We start from the raw sequence: 18,374 nt of genomic DNA on the forward strand, positions 1-18,374 counted from the left end.
AATGGTCTGATTCCCTTGGGACTTCAATGTCCTTTAAAGAACAATGAAGAGGGTTGAATGAACCCTTTCTAGAGGTGACCCTCTAACACGCCAGGGCCCTTGGAAATCACTGGGTGAGCATAGACAGGCAGTGGTGCCGGTTCTGTATGACAATACAGGCAAACAGCTTCTAGAGCTACAACTCTAAAAGCTCTCATAATCACCCTTCTTTCCACTCAAAATGACTGTGGAAGTAGGGCAAGGCTCCTAGGGGACAGGGAGTAGTGGGAGGGTGGTCCTGAAATAAAATTGGGTCAAGTCCAATTCAATTACAACAAATGTGAAGAAATAGAATGATTGAAAAATAAGAATTGGGGTTGACTAAGCACCATGAAGGCATCAGGAGAGACGTGGGAACTGGACCAAAGGGCTTTGTGATTTCCCAGGGCCCCCGTCTCTCAGCGGGACTCCAGGACTCCCCAGCGGGGTGCCAGGCTCACTCCCAGAGTCAAGGGGTTACATCTGTCTGCTGTTCCCCAGGCAAAGGACCTTACCTGGCGTTTAACTGCTGCCAGAGCTCCAGCACACTAGATCTGTTTATCAGCAAATACTGTGCTTCGTTCACCAGAGAAAGGGTGGCTGTTGCACCAGCAGACTGATCTAAAAGTGACAGAGTATTTTAAACAGTGTAAGTATCCTTCGATGGATGAGTGGATAAAGAAGATGTGATAACCGCACATGCACATACACACAGACACACATACACACACACACACACACACACACACACACACCAATATTACTCAGCTATAAAAAGGAATGAAATCTTGGGGCGCTTGGGTGATGCAGTTGGTTAAGCACCCGACTCTTAGTTTTGGCTCAGGTCATCGTCTCAGTGTCATGCGATGGAGGCCAGCATCTCTCTACTGGCAATTCTCTCCATTCCCCTCTGCTCCACCCCTCACTCTCTCTCTCTCTCTCTCTAAAATGAATAAATAAATAAAATCTTTTTTTAAAAAATGAAGTCTTGCCATTTGTGACAACAGGGATGGACCTTGAAGGCATTACACTAACTGAAATAAGTTAGAGATGCTGTATGAGCTCACTGTATGTGGAATCTGAAACAAACAAACAAACAAAAAACCAGAAAAGAAAAGAAAACAAACTCAGATACAGAGAACAGATAGGTGGTCACCAGCGGCAGGGGATAGGGGTGGGCAAGATGGGTAAATGGAATCAAAAGATATAAGCTACTAGTTATAAAATAAATACATCATGGGGATGTAATGTACACCATGGTGACTGTAGTTAATAACACTGTACGACATATTTGAAAGTTGCTAAGAGAATAAATCTTAAAAATTCTCATCACGAGAAAAAAATGTGTAACTAAATATGGTGACAGATGTTAACCAGACTTATCATGGTGATCATTTCTCTATATATACAAATATCAAGTCATCATGCTGTACATCTGAAACTAATATAATGTTACATGTCACTTACACCTCAATAAAAAGTTGAAGTAAATTTAAAAAGAAGACCTGTTTTCTTGGAATGCAAATGAATCATGCTTCTGTTAGCTTGCATTTTTAAAAAGAAGACACTATTTCTACAAAGGAAAAAAATGGTGCCCTGGAAATAATAAAAATGTTCTAAGCATCACTCAAATCTCTCAGAAAGAAAATGAGCTCTTAGAACACTCTGGTTTTTTTTTTTTTTTTAAAGATTTTATTTATTTATTTGACAGACAGAGATCACAAGTAGGCGGGGGAATGGGGGAACAAAGCCCTGCTGAGCAGAGACCCAGATGATGCAGGGCTCGATCCCAGACCCTGAGATCATGACCTGAGCCGAAGGCAGACGCATAACCATCTGAGCCACCCAGGTGCCCCAAGGAAAGATTTTCAGGTATGAAATATATAACAATAAAATAAAATTATGTCAAGGAAGTCAAAGGGAAATACAAGTTGAAGAAGGGAAAGGAAAGAAATAAAATTTCTGACCAATTAAAAGAAGTATGCTCATACATACCTTTTTAAATGAATACTTGAGTATCAAAATACAAAATATTGAGATTCTACTGGTCAATTTAGATGACAATTTAAAAATGTAAAAGGAAGTAGGGTAACTCTAAAAAAGTTCCTCTCAGGTGTACCAACCTAAAAATGTTCAAAGCCCTAGCCTGTCAGAGACTTCTCTACCATAATGGCATCCGTGAAGTTTAACATTCTCCAGCTGATGCTCCCTGGCACTGTATCATGTAGGGGACAGACTTCCCTCTGCACCTACCTTCGCCTCAGCCAGGTCCCCATCTCCCCCTAGGACATTCACTGCCACCTCCTGCCTCCCCTCCTGCCCTGTGCTCCACCCACCCCGCCCTCTGATGCAGCCGTCACATGGTGCCAAGACTCTTTCTAACACATGTGGCATCACGAAACTCCTCAGCTCAGAGTTCTTCACTGAGTGCCCCCAACACAAGATAGTTCTCATTGACTCTTCAGCCAAACAGTCATCTCTTCTCCCCAGCTCTGCCCCAGGGTACCCCTACCCACTTTCAACCCTCCTAAACTCTTCACTGGGCCCATGAAATGCCAAGCCCTGCCATTCCGCTCCGGACTAACCTTCGTGCCTCTCTCTGCCTAGAAAACTCTTATCTCATGTTAAGATGCAGCTCCCAAGTTCCCTCCTCCCTGAAGCCCTCCGCAACTCACTCCAGGTGTAGAGGATGCCTCCTCCACACCCGTGCCCTTGGAAGAGATCTTTATTATGACCTTTATGTTAGTGTCACTGTCTACCAGTAAGCCATTGCCTGTAAACTTAGATCTCAAAGGACCACAACCCATTTCATGATTCTAGCCATCCTCCTGAGGATCAAGCTGAGCCCCAGGTAGACAGGAGGCACTAGGAATGATCAGAGTTTATTCCATCAGCTCATTTCTATGGTGGCCCTGGTCCTGCTGAGGCCCACTCCTTGCATGTCCCTGCTCACAGAACTGCCCATTTCTCTCTCCCCTTTCATCATGTCTCTAAGCTCCCCCATGCCCAGACACCGCCAGCTCCCCTCCTCAATAAGAGGAGCATACATTTATTCCCCTTCTCCATCACACAGCAACTCAAATTTTTTGAACAACTTTTGACATGACAAATTGCCAACACTTCTAAAAGTGCAAGTAGATTACATCCCTTGAATCCTCTCTCCACCATATGTTGTCAGAGATTCACAGTTTCACTTATGCAGGTCCTCCATCCAGTCCCCAGTCCCCATACTGTCAAAATGCTACTCGGATTACAAGCCAGTCTCTCTGGGAGCTAATCACTAAGCTGGGGCATCCCTACACAGATCGATAGTATGGCGATGACTCACCTATCCTTCCATGCATCTAGTATTTATTGAGCAACTACTATGTGCCAGATGCTGCTCTGGGCCCCAGGACTGAACAAAGCGTACAAAATTCCTGTCTCAGACCTTACAATCCAGCACAATCTCATAAACAGAACTACTGAGTAAAAGGCATGGCTTCTCGGATGGGACAAGTACCACACAGAAAAATAAAACAGGGAATGAACTAAAGAGGTTCAGGTATGGACTCTGGTTCTAAGGAGAGCCATCAAGCAAGGCTTCCCTGAGTGATGCATGAGCAGACACCCAAAAATGATCTCTTCTTTCCACATTGGATGTAAACCTTCAGATACTTTCTTCTCTGCTGCCTCACTTCAGCTAACAACAGCTCTTTTGCCAACACTTTTCCAAGGGGAAGGTGTTGGGATCTACACCAGCTGAGACACCATGAGGCTCAAGGCTTGTCCAACTCTCACTGCCATGAGACTAGAAACCAGGTCCTCTTGTCCCCGCATACCATCTGAGGACATAGCAAGTTACCAATGTCTTTCTCTAACACAATGAAACTGTGCTTCTAAACAGGGAGGACTGAGACAGAGTGCCTGTTGGGCAGAGCACCTGGCTGGAAGCCCACCTCCCCTCCTCGGGGTCATTCTGAAGACCACCTGCAGTTACCCTGCTTTTTGCGTATGAGCGAGTCACCATGTAAATCCATTCCATGCACTGATTTGGGTGTATGCCAGGGCAAACCCAAGTGCCTCTCCCCTAAGAACCAACCCCAAGGGTGATACCTTTGCCCCGTATCTTTGCACTTCTTTGAAAGTCTGAACTTTGTTTGATCAATTGACATGGTCGGCCAAAAAACCTTGACAACCAGCTAGAAATTTTTTCTCCACAGTTGTAAGTATTTACCCTGGGGGAGAAGAAAAAAGAGGGGAGTGAATATTAAATAATATTCCAAATAGCAAAAACATTAGATTGCAAAATATAATACAGTGTAATAAATATAATGTAATATGATATTGCATCCCCCCAGAGAGAAGCCTAAAGTGACGGTGTGCCCAAGAAGCTGTGGGGAGACCTGAGGGCTGGGGCTTGGGCAAAGCTTTCAGATCAGATAAAAAGTTTTAGAAGTTCATCTTGAAAGACCTTGTTTATATTGATTATAGCCACTGAATACCACAGAGCTTAGAATTTGAGAACTTCTAGAGTGGTGCTTTGCTTTAAGAAGGACTGGAACCCAGACATATCTTCTGGATTTTTATTATGGGTCTGACTCGTATTTTTCTCTCGTGGCCAGACCGCCGCCAGGAATAATGGGTTTGGTTTGTGAAAAGAATGCTATGCCTTCAAGTTACCAATAGAAGTACATCTATTGATCCAGCTTTTTTTTTTTTTAACTCTGCAATCTTAGAGACTTTTAAAATAAAATTTAAAGAATTCAAAATTTTAAAAATTATTTTAAAAATCTACACATCACCAGAATTTATAATGCAAAGTTGCTAATAACTTACATTGGGATTACAAGATAGAAGGGAAAACTTGTCATATCCTTCATTTTTACTGGATCAAACAGCTGCCAACCTGTGTCTGGAAAGGGAAGTGTAGAAGGAAACCTCATCTAGTTGCACTTTCCCTCCAATGCTTTGAGACACTGCATCAAAGTCCATTGTCATCAATCAGAGGTTCTGAGCAGAAGATGCCTAACCACCTCTTTATTAGCCAGAAAATAGTATTTCTCTCAAATGCAGCTAAATGAAATGTACAACCAGGAATGAGCATCATAAAAAACAGCAGGTATCCCTAAATGGCTACATTTCTCTCTCTGCTGGCATCCTGAGGAAGGTGCATGTTTGGTAAGTTTGAAGAACAGAGCGGGGCAGTGTGGTCAGAGGGGAGTTCATGAGGGGAAAGGGGCAGTCAACTGGATGGGCAGGTGCAGCGGGGGACCAATCTACAGGGCTTTCCTCTTTTCCCCCTCTGTGCCACCTGCAAACAGACCTGAGATTTTCACCTGCTGTAGAGTCTCACCTGTCCGCACAGACCTTGCTTTGGCAAACCTGAGCCTGTTCATTTTCCTCAAGAGGCACCTCTATAGGCTCCATCCCTAGTGAAAGAGGTTAGAGACAGATTTATTAGCAGGCAAAAAGAGTCAACTATTTAAGTGAAAGGCCATTATCATGAAATATACAAGAATTGTAATGACTCTGGAAATTGGTTGGATCAAATAATTGGCCAGATCTTGGAAATCTCTTTATAACACAGAGATTCTCTTTTGCATGATCATGACCACCAACATTATGTACAGCAAATAGCCTTCTCATAAAAGACTTTGCCCTTGGTCAGTCACATCCACAGTAGCTGGAACACTATATATCCCTTAGAAGGTTTTGCTACCTCTGGACGACTCCACATCTCAAGATCATTGTTTTCTAAGCTACCTTAAGTCCTTTAGAAATAGGCAGGTATGAAGGCTCATTCTGTAAAGATATAAGCATAGAGTGTTAATTCTCAATAGCCCCTGGGAGACAGCCTCAAATTGGACTCCTGTATCAATCATCATTATCTGGAAAGAGAGATGGATGAATAGATAGATAGATAGATAGATAGATTGACAGAGAGGCATAAAACTGTTATCATATCAGTGGGGTTAGGAAGCTTTTTTATAGTTACTTGCATAAGTATGGAGGAGTATAAAGCATATGTATGTAACAGTTTCAGGAATAGTAACAGTTAACACTCATGACCCATCATTACCCAGCAAAAGTGCCATTTATTCTTTAAATAAAATCACACTGAAATACATGGATGAAACAAGAGGAAACTGATCCAGTGCCACGAAGGAGGGAAAGACCTCTGGTAAAGGCTGGAACTGCTGAGGTCCTCTGTTATTCTGTAGTCCTTGTCCCCCATGAGTCCTTAGAGTCCAGGAAAAGGCATGAAGCCAAGACACCTGAGTAGAATGTGTGGCAGTCCCCACTTTGTGGACACTAGAAGCAGAAGCTCCTCCTGTGTGACCCACCTGTGCCCTCCAGCCCTCTCCACACTACTGCTGGTCATACTGCTCACCAGCATGACCCAACCTATCCCTCAGGCAAGCGCATGTCATGCATGCCTTCATCCCTGCCCATCCCAGTCCTTCTCCATCACACAGAGCACAACAAATGGGCATATCCCGAGCTTTGGATCATAACTGATCCTCAGGCCCTGACCATCATAACAGGGTTTTCACCATGACAAAGACAGAGAAACAATAATTTGAGTACTAAGTATTCCACGAACTATGTCCCCTGCTCCTCCACAACTTGCACTTGCACAGCCAGTTACATACTCTTTTTTTTTTTTTTTTTCCCAGTTACATACTCTTGTCCCTGTGTGAGGAAAGCCAGAGGAAGGACTAATCCAGAATGTTCCTGAATTTTAGAGAAGGACTAAGCTGTGCTGAGTAATTACAGACGCTGCCGTGTCAAAAGTGTGTGCATGGAAGAACATCACAATGCCAGGTATGCAACCACAGGGGAGAGCAGTCAAGGGAGCTTGGAACACTGGTTATAAGGAAGTAACCAGAGCATGGAGGACAGCATGTGGATAAGGACACTCCCTGGGCAGCCAGTGGGGGGCCTGTACTCAGCCTCTTTCTATCCTTACACAAGGCTCTAAATAAATCACTCAGAGTCTTTGGCGCTCAGTTGCCTTCTAAAGGTCATTATAGGCCTCTGGTTAAGGCAACAAAATCTGGGATCCATGCATGAATTGAATTCAAGGGACCCCAACAAAGTTCATGGGAAATAAGTTCATTACATATATACTAAGCTCTGTGCTCAACTCAGAGATACAGAGAAATTGGAGAGCCTGATCTCTGGGCTCAATATGCCTAAAATCTTTGGGAATGACAGGTCACATGCATGAAAGCATTATAATGTCTTGTTTTGGTGTTTGTTATTCAATTTGTGTTGTCACGCATTGCCGAAGGATGCCTTTAGTCCTCTCACAGTGTGGGAGTGCCCTGCAAGTGAGCAGAATATCTTATCCCTGATGGGAGGGGACATCACACCACTTCACAAAGTGCTGCTAATCTGAAGTGGAAGATATTGGTATTTGTTTTCTTTCTCTTTCCCACTCTTTATATTCTGGAATAAACTCTATATAATCATTATATATATCTTTATGCTTCAGACAATAGAAAGAAAGAGAAGCAATCCACTCAATGGTTTTTGGATGTTAATATCCTGGATACCTGAACTTAAATAAGAAAAGTACAGTAAAAGAAGGTGATGTATCAATTTCACCAATAAATAGGTACAAAAATACTAAACAAAATATTAATAAACCAAATCCATCAATGTTTCAAAAAGTCATTGCCAAGTAGTGTTTCCCCTACAAGGGTCCAAGGATAATTTAGTACTAGACAATCTACTAAAGTAAGACATCACACAAATAGGCTATAGGAAAAAAAAAAGGATAACCAAGAGATGCAGAAAAAGCATTCAAAAAGGACTGACTATTAGTCATCATTTGGCTAAATAAGAACTATTTCAGCCTGGTAAAACCAATCTATCAAAAACCTTAGTAAGCATCATTCTTATTTTTGAAACTTTTTAAAGTATTCTATTCAGATCAGTAATGAAGAAGGATATCTTTCCCACACTGCTTTACCATTATACAAGCAGCCTAAGCCAATGCAATAAGATAAGAAAAAGAAAGAAGAGTAATTAAAATTAGAAAGAAAGATATGAAACTATCATTATTAGAAGACAATATGCTTATTTATACAGAATATGTAAGGAAATATTCAGCTCAACTAATAAAACTAACAGGAATTCAGAAAAAGTACAAGGTAACACATTAATATACAAAAATCAATAGTGTTTCCATACGCATTAATAACCAATTAAAATATTTAAAAGAAAAAAGATAATATTAAAAATATTCCAATAAACTATTACATAGCTGGATGCCTGGGTGGCTCAGTCTATTAAGTATCTGACTCTTGATTTAGGCTCAGATCATTGTCTCAGGGTGGTGAAACTGAGCCCCACATTAACACCCAGTGCACGGCCTCCTTAACATTCCATCTCTACCTCTTCCTATTCTTTCTCTCTCCTCTTTCACGCACTCAAAAATAAATTAATGCATTCTTTCAAAAAAATTATTACATAGCAAAAACAAGTATAAAAGTTTCTGGAAAATATTAAAATTTTGAGTACTTAAAGAAGTCTTAAATGGAGAGAGACACTATTATAAATAAAAGACTCAATATTATATGATATAAATTCTTTTGAAATTAATATATGGTAATACAATCAAAATATGATTACAAATATATGACTACAAAATACATGATTTTACAATCAAAATCCCAACAGGACACACCAATAAAAATATAGAGATTGTCAAAATGGATAAAAAAGCATGAGCCAACTCATAGTGATATAGGCAGACAGGTTAAAAGTAAAATCAAGCCACCAAGAGGATAAAAAGACAATCTACACAATGGGAGAAAATACTTGAAAATCATAGATCTGAAAAGAGACCTATATACAGAATACAGAAAAGTCACTCACAACTCAATAATTCAAGAATAAATAAGCAAAGAATGTGAATAGATATTTTTCTGAAGAAGATATACAGATGGCCAGCAAACACAAGAAAAGATAGTCATAAACACAAGAAAAGATAGTCAACACCATTAGTCATTAAGGAAATGTGAATCAAAGCAGCAGAGTTACCACTACACACCCACTACAATGACTACTGCAAATCAACAACAGAAAATAACAAACAAACAAACAAAAAAAACCAGAAAATGAGGACATGGGGAGATTAGACCCAGCATGTATTGCTGGTAGGAATGTAAAATGGTGATGCAGCCACCTCAGAAATGCTAAACATACAGTTCCTACATGAGCCAGCAATTCTACTTCTAGGTACATCGCCAAGAGACTGGAAAACATAAGGCCACATGAAAACTTGTACACAAATGTTCACAGCAGCACGACTTCTAATAGCCAAAAAGTGGAAACAACCTAAATATCCAACAACTACTAAATGGGTTTTTCAAAATGGCGTATCCGTGCAATGGCATATTATTCCAAAAATATAGACGACCCTCGAAAGGATGGTGCTAAGCAAAAGAAGCCAGTCAAGTCATATACCGTGTGATTCCATTTACACGAAACATCCAGAATAGGCAAATCCATAGAAATAGATTCAATCGGTGTTTGCCAGGGGCCAGGGATGAGGCTGGCAATGGGGAGTGACTACTAATAGCTATGAAGTTTCTCTTTTATGGTGATGAAAATGTTCTAAAGTTGACTGTGGTGATGGTTGCACAATCTTGTGACTATACCAAAAAACTATTGACCTGAACACGTCCCACCAGCCACATTTCATGTGTTCCATAGCCACATGTAATCAGTGGCTACCAACTGGGACAATATAGATACTGAACATTTTCATCATCACATAAAGTTCCATTGGAAAGAGCTGATCTATACTTTTATATATGTTAGTTCATAACAAAAACTCAACAAGGAAGAATTAAAGCTTGAGTATGTATTATGACAACTGACTGAAATAAAGGGAATGTGAGTGAAAAGACATATAATTTCAAATTTTATATTCCTTTATTTTCTAAGTGAACTGTCAGATCTTTACCTCTCTCCAAAGATTTCTCAAAACACAGACCAAGATCTTTGTGTTGTTTCTTAGACAACATTTCACTCCCTTCAGGATTATTTCAATATCCAATAGAGAAAAACCTATTATTTTACTTTCATAGGAGTAAAAACGCTCTTGAGAGTCGATTTGGGGAAATGAACCCAGTTTTCACACCTTTGGCTCTGATGACCATGACCTTTTGCTGCAGGTCAATGAAGGGCTGGATCAGGCAGAGCCGGGGCTCCTGCTTCTGACTCAGGCACACACCATTGTGGTTCACAACCATCCAACTCCGGTCATACAGCAGCCCTTGATTTCCTAGAGGCCACTTGGTCACCTAAAGGAACAAGTAAGTGTATTTTAGGGCAGGGCTCCTCAAAAACGGTCTTCACATTATTGCACAGTTGTTACACAAGTACAGATGGACTTCAGGAATTCAGCTCATACTCTTGAAGGAGGAAATGAAGGAAGAAAGGAAAGGAAAGCAAAGAAGACAATGCAAGGAGACATTGTGAGAGCTGGATACCTTCCATTAACCTCCAGATCCACTTCCTACCCTTCTCTTCTCCAGCCTGTCTTTTAAATGGGTACTGTGCATGCACAGAGCAGCATTCAGAGAAAACAAGAATGTGCATGGAAAGTAAGTCTTCACTCCACCCCATCTCGAATCTCCCTTCCCCACTGACTTCTATCACTCTCACTTTCTATCCTCCCACAGTGGTGAATGCTGTACAGGCGTACCCTCATACGATAGACATATGTCTTGCACAAACTACAACTATACTGGCATGGTCACTGAGCTGATCCACTTTAAGTGCATAAGTTTTCCTGAACTCTTCATATTTCTACAAAATTAAAATATAAATTACACCCACTGCCCAGATAGCTCTTGCATTCCATCCCATTCTCCAATTAAAAAAAAAAAAACTGGAGAAATGCTTAATTCTAGGGCTGGATCAGGAGCATCTGGTGGTGGTAGAAAAGTAAGGAAATACTCAAAAAAACAAAATGATGGGAGTATGTCAAAGGGATGCAGGAGTCAGCTGAAAGCATGCCTGCTGGCCAGAACTGGAACAATTTGAGCAAAAACAAGAATAATGATATAGTACTGTATTATAGCTCAACATACAAAATACATATTCAGGAGTCAATACTGAAAAAAATACATGATTGAATAAATAATAAATAAATACCCAAATATATAAGTAAGAAAAGTGAAATCTCCCATGTGGAAGAACCTCAAATAATTGATATAGACGCTGCCCTCCTCAAAGAGGAGGAGGGTAACTCCCTACCGCTTACACATAGGCAACACTGACTGACTTGCTTCCAAAGACTTCAGTATGGAAAGGAGATGGAGCAGAAACTTTAGAGGGAACAAACCTGGTAAATACTCTCTCAACCAGATGATCGGGGTTAATTAGTATCAACAGTGATAAGTCATGTTGATAGTATGTACTATGATATGATATGATATGTGATATTTGATATGATGAGATTAGCACTTTGCCTCTGTGGTTCTCCTCCCCAGAAAAACCTGTAGGCCCAGTCTAATCATGAGAAAGACATCAGACAAACCCAAATTGAGGGACATGCTAAAAAATACCTGACCAGTACTCCTCAAAACTGTCAAGGTCATCAAGAACAAGGAAAGTCTGAGAAACCGGTACAGCCCACAGAAGCTTAAGGAGACATGACCTCTAAATATAATACGACATCTGGGATGAGATCCTGCAACAGAAAAAGGGCATTAGGGAAAAGCTAATGACATTTCAGTGAAGTACGGCCAAGTCTTCACAGGAGTTTTGTCCACAGCTTAGTTACTAACAGCGCTGCATGCCACAGCACATGGCCAGTAGCCCCATCAGAGAGGGCTCTTCTGGAACCAGGTCTCCAGTGAAGAAAAGAACAGGCAAAGGTGAAAAACATGCTTTTGAAGTAGTTAAGAGACAATCATTATTTTTTTAATTAGCCTATTATGTATTATTTGCCCCAGGGGTCTGTGAATCATCAGGCTTACACACTTCACAGCACTCACCATAGCACATACCCTCCCCAATATCCATCACCCAACGACGAGACCATCATTCTTGACCTGCGAATCAATTTCATCCAACTGTTTTCCTCTGAGCACTCAATTCAGCTACCCAAAAGAATATGAAAACTTCAACAGCAGGTAATGAAGAAAAGGATGCAATTTTTAATCAAGGAGCATTTGGGGGTGGGTCTTCCAGTGAGAGACTTCAAGGAAGACTGGGGCTCCATGGAACATGAAGGAGAGGAGCTGCAGGGAGCAGGGGGAAGGCACAGAACCCAAGGAGGACGAATGTCAGGGTAAGTTTCACCTTAAGCAGGGTGAGCCCTGTATTCAGACAGTGGAAATGTGTGTTGAGAGGTGGGGGTACTCTGCAGACTGACAGACCTGGGTTAAATCCCACCTCAACTGTTAGTAGCTTTGAACAACTTCCTAACCTTCCTGAGTCTTGGCTTTGTCACATGTAGGATTTTCTCATAGTATGGGCTCAAAGCTAAAATGAAATATAAAATGTAAAGCAACTAAAATATATCATATGATCCATAGGTGTTAATCCTTTTACCTCTCTCTTTAATTTTTCTCACATTATCAAATAGTCTCCTACAGACTATAGCTGCTTCTGTTGGTCCAACACTCAATCTCTGCGCTATAATGGTCTATATAAGCCTTTTCGGGTAAGCCCGGAAACCACCATCATTATTTCTTATTTGTTTGTTTGTTTGTTTGTTTATTGTTAATCATTATTATTTCTATAGGAAAACCCAGAAACCACCATCCTTCTTTCTATAGGAAAACGTATTTTGAATTACAAGTAACTTTTTAGAAGACAATGTATTACTGGGAGACGATCTTCATGTCTCTTGTTTCTGCATGTCTGTTGTAAGGAGCAGAAGCCAAACTGCCCTATGTTCCAGACTCCCTTTCTGAGTATGTTTGTGTAAATACAAGTAAATACAGTGAGTACAAGCCTCAGGCAGGAGAGCAGGTGTGCTCACAGTGCAGTAGTATGACGTCTTCCTCCTGAGCAACAGCAAGGCACGTCTGCTTGCAGCCCATGATGAGTATGGTTCCCTGGGGCAGGGGCTGCTGAGCCAAGGGCACACCATCCACCTGGGCCCCTCTGTATCTCCTCTTGGGACACACGGGGCACAGGGAAGTAACACAAACATGAAGCTCATGCTGCCTGTTGTTCTGTGAGTAATAAAGTCCTTGTCTCGGACCCAGGAGTCTCGTGGTTTTTGTCAGCATTGAGAACACTGGGGCAGGCTAGCTGGTTAGTGTAAAAGGAGGGCAAACCTCAGACTCTGCACTGTTCTTCGCCTACTGGTTGAAATGGGTCTATAATTTTCTATCTTTTACTTTTTCCTCTAAAAATTTAATGTGCTGGCTTCCCTTTTCCCCGTTTCTTCTTCCTGAGGGAGGCGGGAACTGACATGTGTGGGGCTGAGCCTTCAGCGGCAGCAGCGGGGGTACTCATGTGCTCAACTCCTCCTTCTGTAACCAAACCCCCACGTGTGGTATCGGATTGAAGGTGGAGGTGTTCGTGGGAAATCGGGAGCATGGCTAGCTGACAGAGAGAGATGATAGATCAATAGATGATAGATTGATTGATTGATACAGACAAGATGCCTGGGTGGCTCAGTCAGTTAAGTGGCTATCTTCAGTTCAGGTCATGATGCTAGGGTCCTGGGACCAAGTCCCGCATTGGGCTCCCCGATCACTGGGGACTCTGCTTCTCCCTCTCCTTCTCCCTGCTGCTCCCTCTGCTTGTGCTCACTCTCTCTCTCTCTCTCAAATAAATAAATAAAAATCTTTTTTTTTCAAAGATTTTATGTATTTATTTGAGAGAGAGAGAGAGAGAGCATGAGACGGGAGAAGGTCAGAGAGAGAAGCAGTCTCCCCGTGGAGCTGGGAGCCCGATGCGGGAATCGATACCAGGAGTCCGGGATCATGACCAAGCCAAAGGCAGTGGTTTAACCAACTGAGCCACTTAAGTGCCCTAAATAAATAAAACTCTTAAAAAAAAAAAAAAAAGGAAAAGAAAGAAATATAGATGTGTGTATGCACACGTGTATGTTGTGTATCCCAAAAGTCTTAACACATACATATATAGTGGTGGACAGATTAATGGTCATCCTAAACATGTCCACATCCTAATCTCTGGGATTAGGCCAAAGGGACTTGTAGGTGCAATTAAAGTTGAGGACCTTACAATGGAGAGAGCTTCCTGAATGACCCACATGGGCCCAATCTAATCAGATGAGTCCTGTTAAAAGTTTATGCTAATCTGTCACAGCAGCAAACATTTCTAAGCTCTGTACATACAGAGGGCATAGGAGAAAGAACAAGGATCAGACGTGGCGACCAAGTATTAGTTTCTCAATATCATTCTCTGATGTAAGATGTGAAGTGCCTTTGATGAAATGACCCATTCCATTTCTCAGGCAGGGGACATACAGAATGAGCCTAGAACACATTATTGCACCAGAGAATAAGGAAATGTTCAAGGAATAATAGGGACATATCGAAAGGACACAGGAGCTGACCTGACGGAGCTCCCCATGGCCAAGTCTGTGGCAATTTAGGCATCAAAATAAATACTGATGATGATGGGTTGTAACCTTTTGAGGAAAATCAGAATCCATGGGTCCATGCAGATACAAAAAGAAAGAATAATTAATGAATAAATAAAAATGGAAGAAGGAAATTTCTATCCTACAGTAGAATACCAGCTAATAAATAAAAATAGAATGATAGAATTTCTTAAATTGCCATTTTGTAATCATCATACCAATCACTGATTTAGGCAAAAGTCATCAATAGATGCTAAATCTGGTGAATAAAATCTGATAGGGATCAGGATATTTACATATCCTCAAGTATCTCCCCACAAAATACTGATTAATTACTTATTAATGAATTTTACAGTAGAGAAACCTGGCAGACTCCATCTTAAGCAAATGATGAAGTTAATTTGACCAGCATTGACACAAATGAACAGAGTGTGTCTCCTTCTGAGATGCACTGAGAAAGCATAGTATCACTCTTAAGGAATTCCTGCCCCAAAGGCAGAAAGCCTAAAGAAACCTCAGATAATACCCTCACATTGGGGGTTAGGAGTCTGTTTGCAGGTGACTAGGTCATGAGAGTGGAACTGTCTTGAAGGTGATGAAAGATCTTATAAAAGCAGCCCTGGAGAGCTCCCTCGGCCCTTTGCCATGTGAGGACACAGTGAGAAAACGCCATCTGGGGGCACCTGGGTGGCTCAGAGGGTTAAGCCTCTGTCTTCGACTCAGGTCATGATCTCGGGGTCCTGGGTTGGAGTCCCACATTGGGCTCTCTGCTCAGCAGAGAGCCTGCTTTGCCCCCCTCTCTCTGCCTGCCTCTCTGCCTACTTGTGAACTCTCTCTCTCTCTCTCTGTCAAACACATAAATAAAATATTTTTTAAAAAGAAGAAGAAGAAGAAGAAGACGCCGTCTGTGAATCAGGAAGTGAGCCCTTGCTGGACATCAAATCTGCCAGCACCTTGATGTTGGACTTGCAGCCTCCAGAACCATGAGAGATAAATTTCTGTTTTTTATAAGCCACACAGTTGATGGCACTTTGCTATAGCAGCCTGAAGGGACTAAGACATCCGTCCGCCAGAGCTGTATCTGGTGCACCCCCTTCATGCCTTCATGGTCTCTTATCACCAGTATGATTCTATTCACTCGGGTGGTGCTTGGTCTTGTGTCTGTCTCTTCTGAGATACTGCTCTCTCTGAGGGAAGGAACCTGTTCCATTTTGCTCATCAATGTATACCAGGTGCTGGCCCCAGGCCTGGCAGCTAGTGGGTCCTTAGTGTGCAGTTTTTGAATGAGCAGATAGACAGAAGAGCTTTAGCAAACCTTACTGAGTCTCAGTGTCCTTGTCTGTAAAATGGGACACTACTTCCTACCCAGGTATCTGTGCTGTGTGACTATCCTATGGAACATGAGCAGTCTGTGAAAATACAAGTCTGACACACATGGGAAATATGGATTCCTCACCCTCCTCCATTAGGAAGTGAAAGAGAACTTGCTTCTTATGGTCTCAGCCTGGAGGACAGGTTCCCCTGGGACAACCATGAAAAGCAGGCCACAAACAGCCCTGACCATGGTATGTCTGATCAGGAACCAAAGAGCCTGTAATTCCAGAGGCTCAGGAGTCTGGGACCTTTACCTGGGACTTGGGATACACACAGGCCATAGGAAGATAGCCACACTTTGGCCGGGGCTGTCAGGGCTGGCTGGCCAGCCAAGGTGGGCAACCCAACTGCTCAGCTCATGTAACCACCAAGCCATACCATAGTTCATACGGACATAGTTCATATGGACATAGTTCATACGGACAGGGAGGGCTCAGCAGAACAAGTCACATAAAAACATTGACCCAAGGAGTCAGCAGACCTGGATTCAAATCTTTCCTCTATCATTGATGACTGGACAAACTGTTTAACCTCAATAGCTCTCGGGCTCCATATCTATAAAATGGGGATGATTATTACTATGCACCTCATCTTGTTTTAAAGACAGAACAAGACAAAGCGTGTAAAATACTTCAGCAAGGAACCAGCACACCCATTCACTGAAAATTATATCCATAATTATTAAGAGTAACTAGGTGTTCACCATTCAGAAACAGGATCGTCTCTGGCATACCTCTAAAAGTTCAAAAGTCACCCCCAACCAAGAATGGTGGAATGAGAATGACCTCTCCCATGGCACAGCACTCTGAATATGATTTTGATTTTCTGCATGACTTGCTTTACTTCCTGTACCTTTTTCTTCACTTAATCAAAAAAAAAAAGTATAAAGTAAACAACAATAACAATAACAAGTGGTCACTGGGCTGCCATGAAAACCCTTACCTCAAATGCAGCACAGGATTTGATTGGGTAGAGGTAAAGATTGGTGATGACATGTGGCCCAAGGCCCCCATGCAGGGCTCCTGCTGCTTTCTCTGGAGGGGTCTCCTGGGTTCCGGTGGTTGTTGGCGGATGTGGGTACGAACCCCCTGCATCCACAGTGCTAGGCGAGTCGTCGCCAACCCCGGAGGCTGTGCGGACATCTTCCTGAGGTGAGGGACTACATGTGTCCACAGTGATCAGCCTGGCATCCAGAGCCTCGCTCTCTGACACAGCTCCAGCCTCCCTAGGGGTGGTCTGAGGGAGAGGCTGGCCATCAGACTGGTGCAGTTGCATTGCTATGATGAACCTGAGAAAGGCCTGGGCATCCTCAAGTGTAGACATGTATCCAAAGGAAATCCTCACAGACCCTGTAGGCTGCCCGTCTATGATGTCTACATCGTCTCCACAGACATGACCGGCCTAGGATAAAAGGAAAATAAGTCAGCTAGGGTGACTCATTCCACATGGATAAATCTGAAATCATTTTGGAGAAGAAACTTAACCCAGGAGAAGAAACAGTAAGAGTAACACATGCTGTGTGTCTGAGCCCTGCTCCGCTAAGCACGAGGACTCCCTTGTGAATCTCGCTTTGCTCAAGTGCAAACTGAGGTCAATACCAATCTCAATGGATTGTTTAAAAAGTTTAAAAGAAATACTGCATGGAAGGCATTTACCCAGAGCACACATCATGACAACCCACCGACCCAGCAAGACAAACCAAAGTTTAGGAAGCAGGATGGGTCAGCTTCTTGGTCTCCCCAGAGCTGACGCAGGAGAAACACCTGCTGGTGACTCCCTCAAGCTCTCTCAGAACCAAAGGGAGGGCTGCAACCCTTCTTTGACAAGAAAGCAAGACAGCGATGTTCTTGTTTTGTGAAAAATGTGAAGATGCTCACATTTCAACAAAGAATACTATTAAAAATGGACAGGAGATTTGAATAGACATTTTTCAAAAAAAGATATACAAATGGCCAGCCTAGGCCACTACAAAAGCCAAAAGCAGGCTGGGTGCTCCTGCTGGGAGGAGTGGAAAGGAAGGCAAGAAGTCCCCAAAACTCTCCAAGCAGGGCTGCCCAGGATGGGTCGTTGCTCAGGCCAACCACCTGCCCCAGTGCTGAACCCAGGTCAGTCACCGAAGAGTTGGGGTCACTGGGTCTTCCTCTCTCTTTTTAAGTAAAATCCAGTTCATGGTTGGTTGGGATCTCTGACCCCAGACACGAGACCAGCCTCCAGGGTGGTTGGAGAGGCCACCATTGGAGATGAGCAGCATTACCAACCTGAAGATGCTTCTTGACCATCTCGTCGCTTATCCCCAGGTGCCTCTGGCAGGCCCCAGTGTTGCAGAAGCAGCCAGTTCGCAGGTGGATGTTGTAAAGACTGGCCATTTTATCCACCTGTGGGTTCAATATGACATGAGACCAGTGTTAAG

The 18,374-nt window shown here is 42.5% G+C and overlaps 1 protein-coding gene across 4 annotated transcripts in view; it reads right to left on the bottom strand.

The window, feature by feature from the left end:
* Positions 1-18,374, bottom strand: part of MOCOS (molybdenum cofactor sulfurase) — a 61,225-nt gene that overhangs the window by 18,629 nt on the left and 24,222 nt on the right. For all 4 annotated transcript variants that reach the window (XM_059140282.1, XM_059140283.1, XM_059140281.1 and 1 more), the window contains 6 exons: positions 18,223-18,339; positions 16,907-17,365; positions 10,157-10,319; positions 5,354-5,429; positions 4,114-4,235; positions 534-639 (listed from right to left, as the gene is read on the bottom strand). In XM_059140282.1, coding sequence (XP_058996265.1) covers positions 534-639; positions 4,114-4,235; positions 5,354-5,429; positions 10,157-10,319; positions 16,907-17,365; positions 18,223-18,339 — 1,043 coding nt within the window. The remainder of the gene's footprint in view (positions 1-533; positions 640-4,113; positions 4,236-5,353; positions 5,430-10,156; positions 10,320-16,906; positions 17,366-18,222; positions 18,340-18,374) is intronic.

This window comes from Mustela lutreola, chromosome 11, assembly GCF_030435805.1.
Source record: "Mustela lutreola isolate mMusLut2 chromosome 11, mMusLut2.pri, whole genome shotgun sequence".
In the NCBI taxonomy this organism is placed as follows: domain Eukaryota; kingdom Metazoa; phylum Chordata; class Mammalia; order Carnivora; family Mustelidae; genus Mustela; species Mustela lutreola.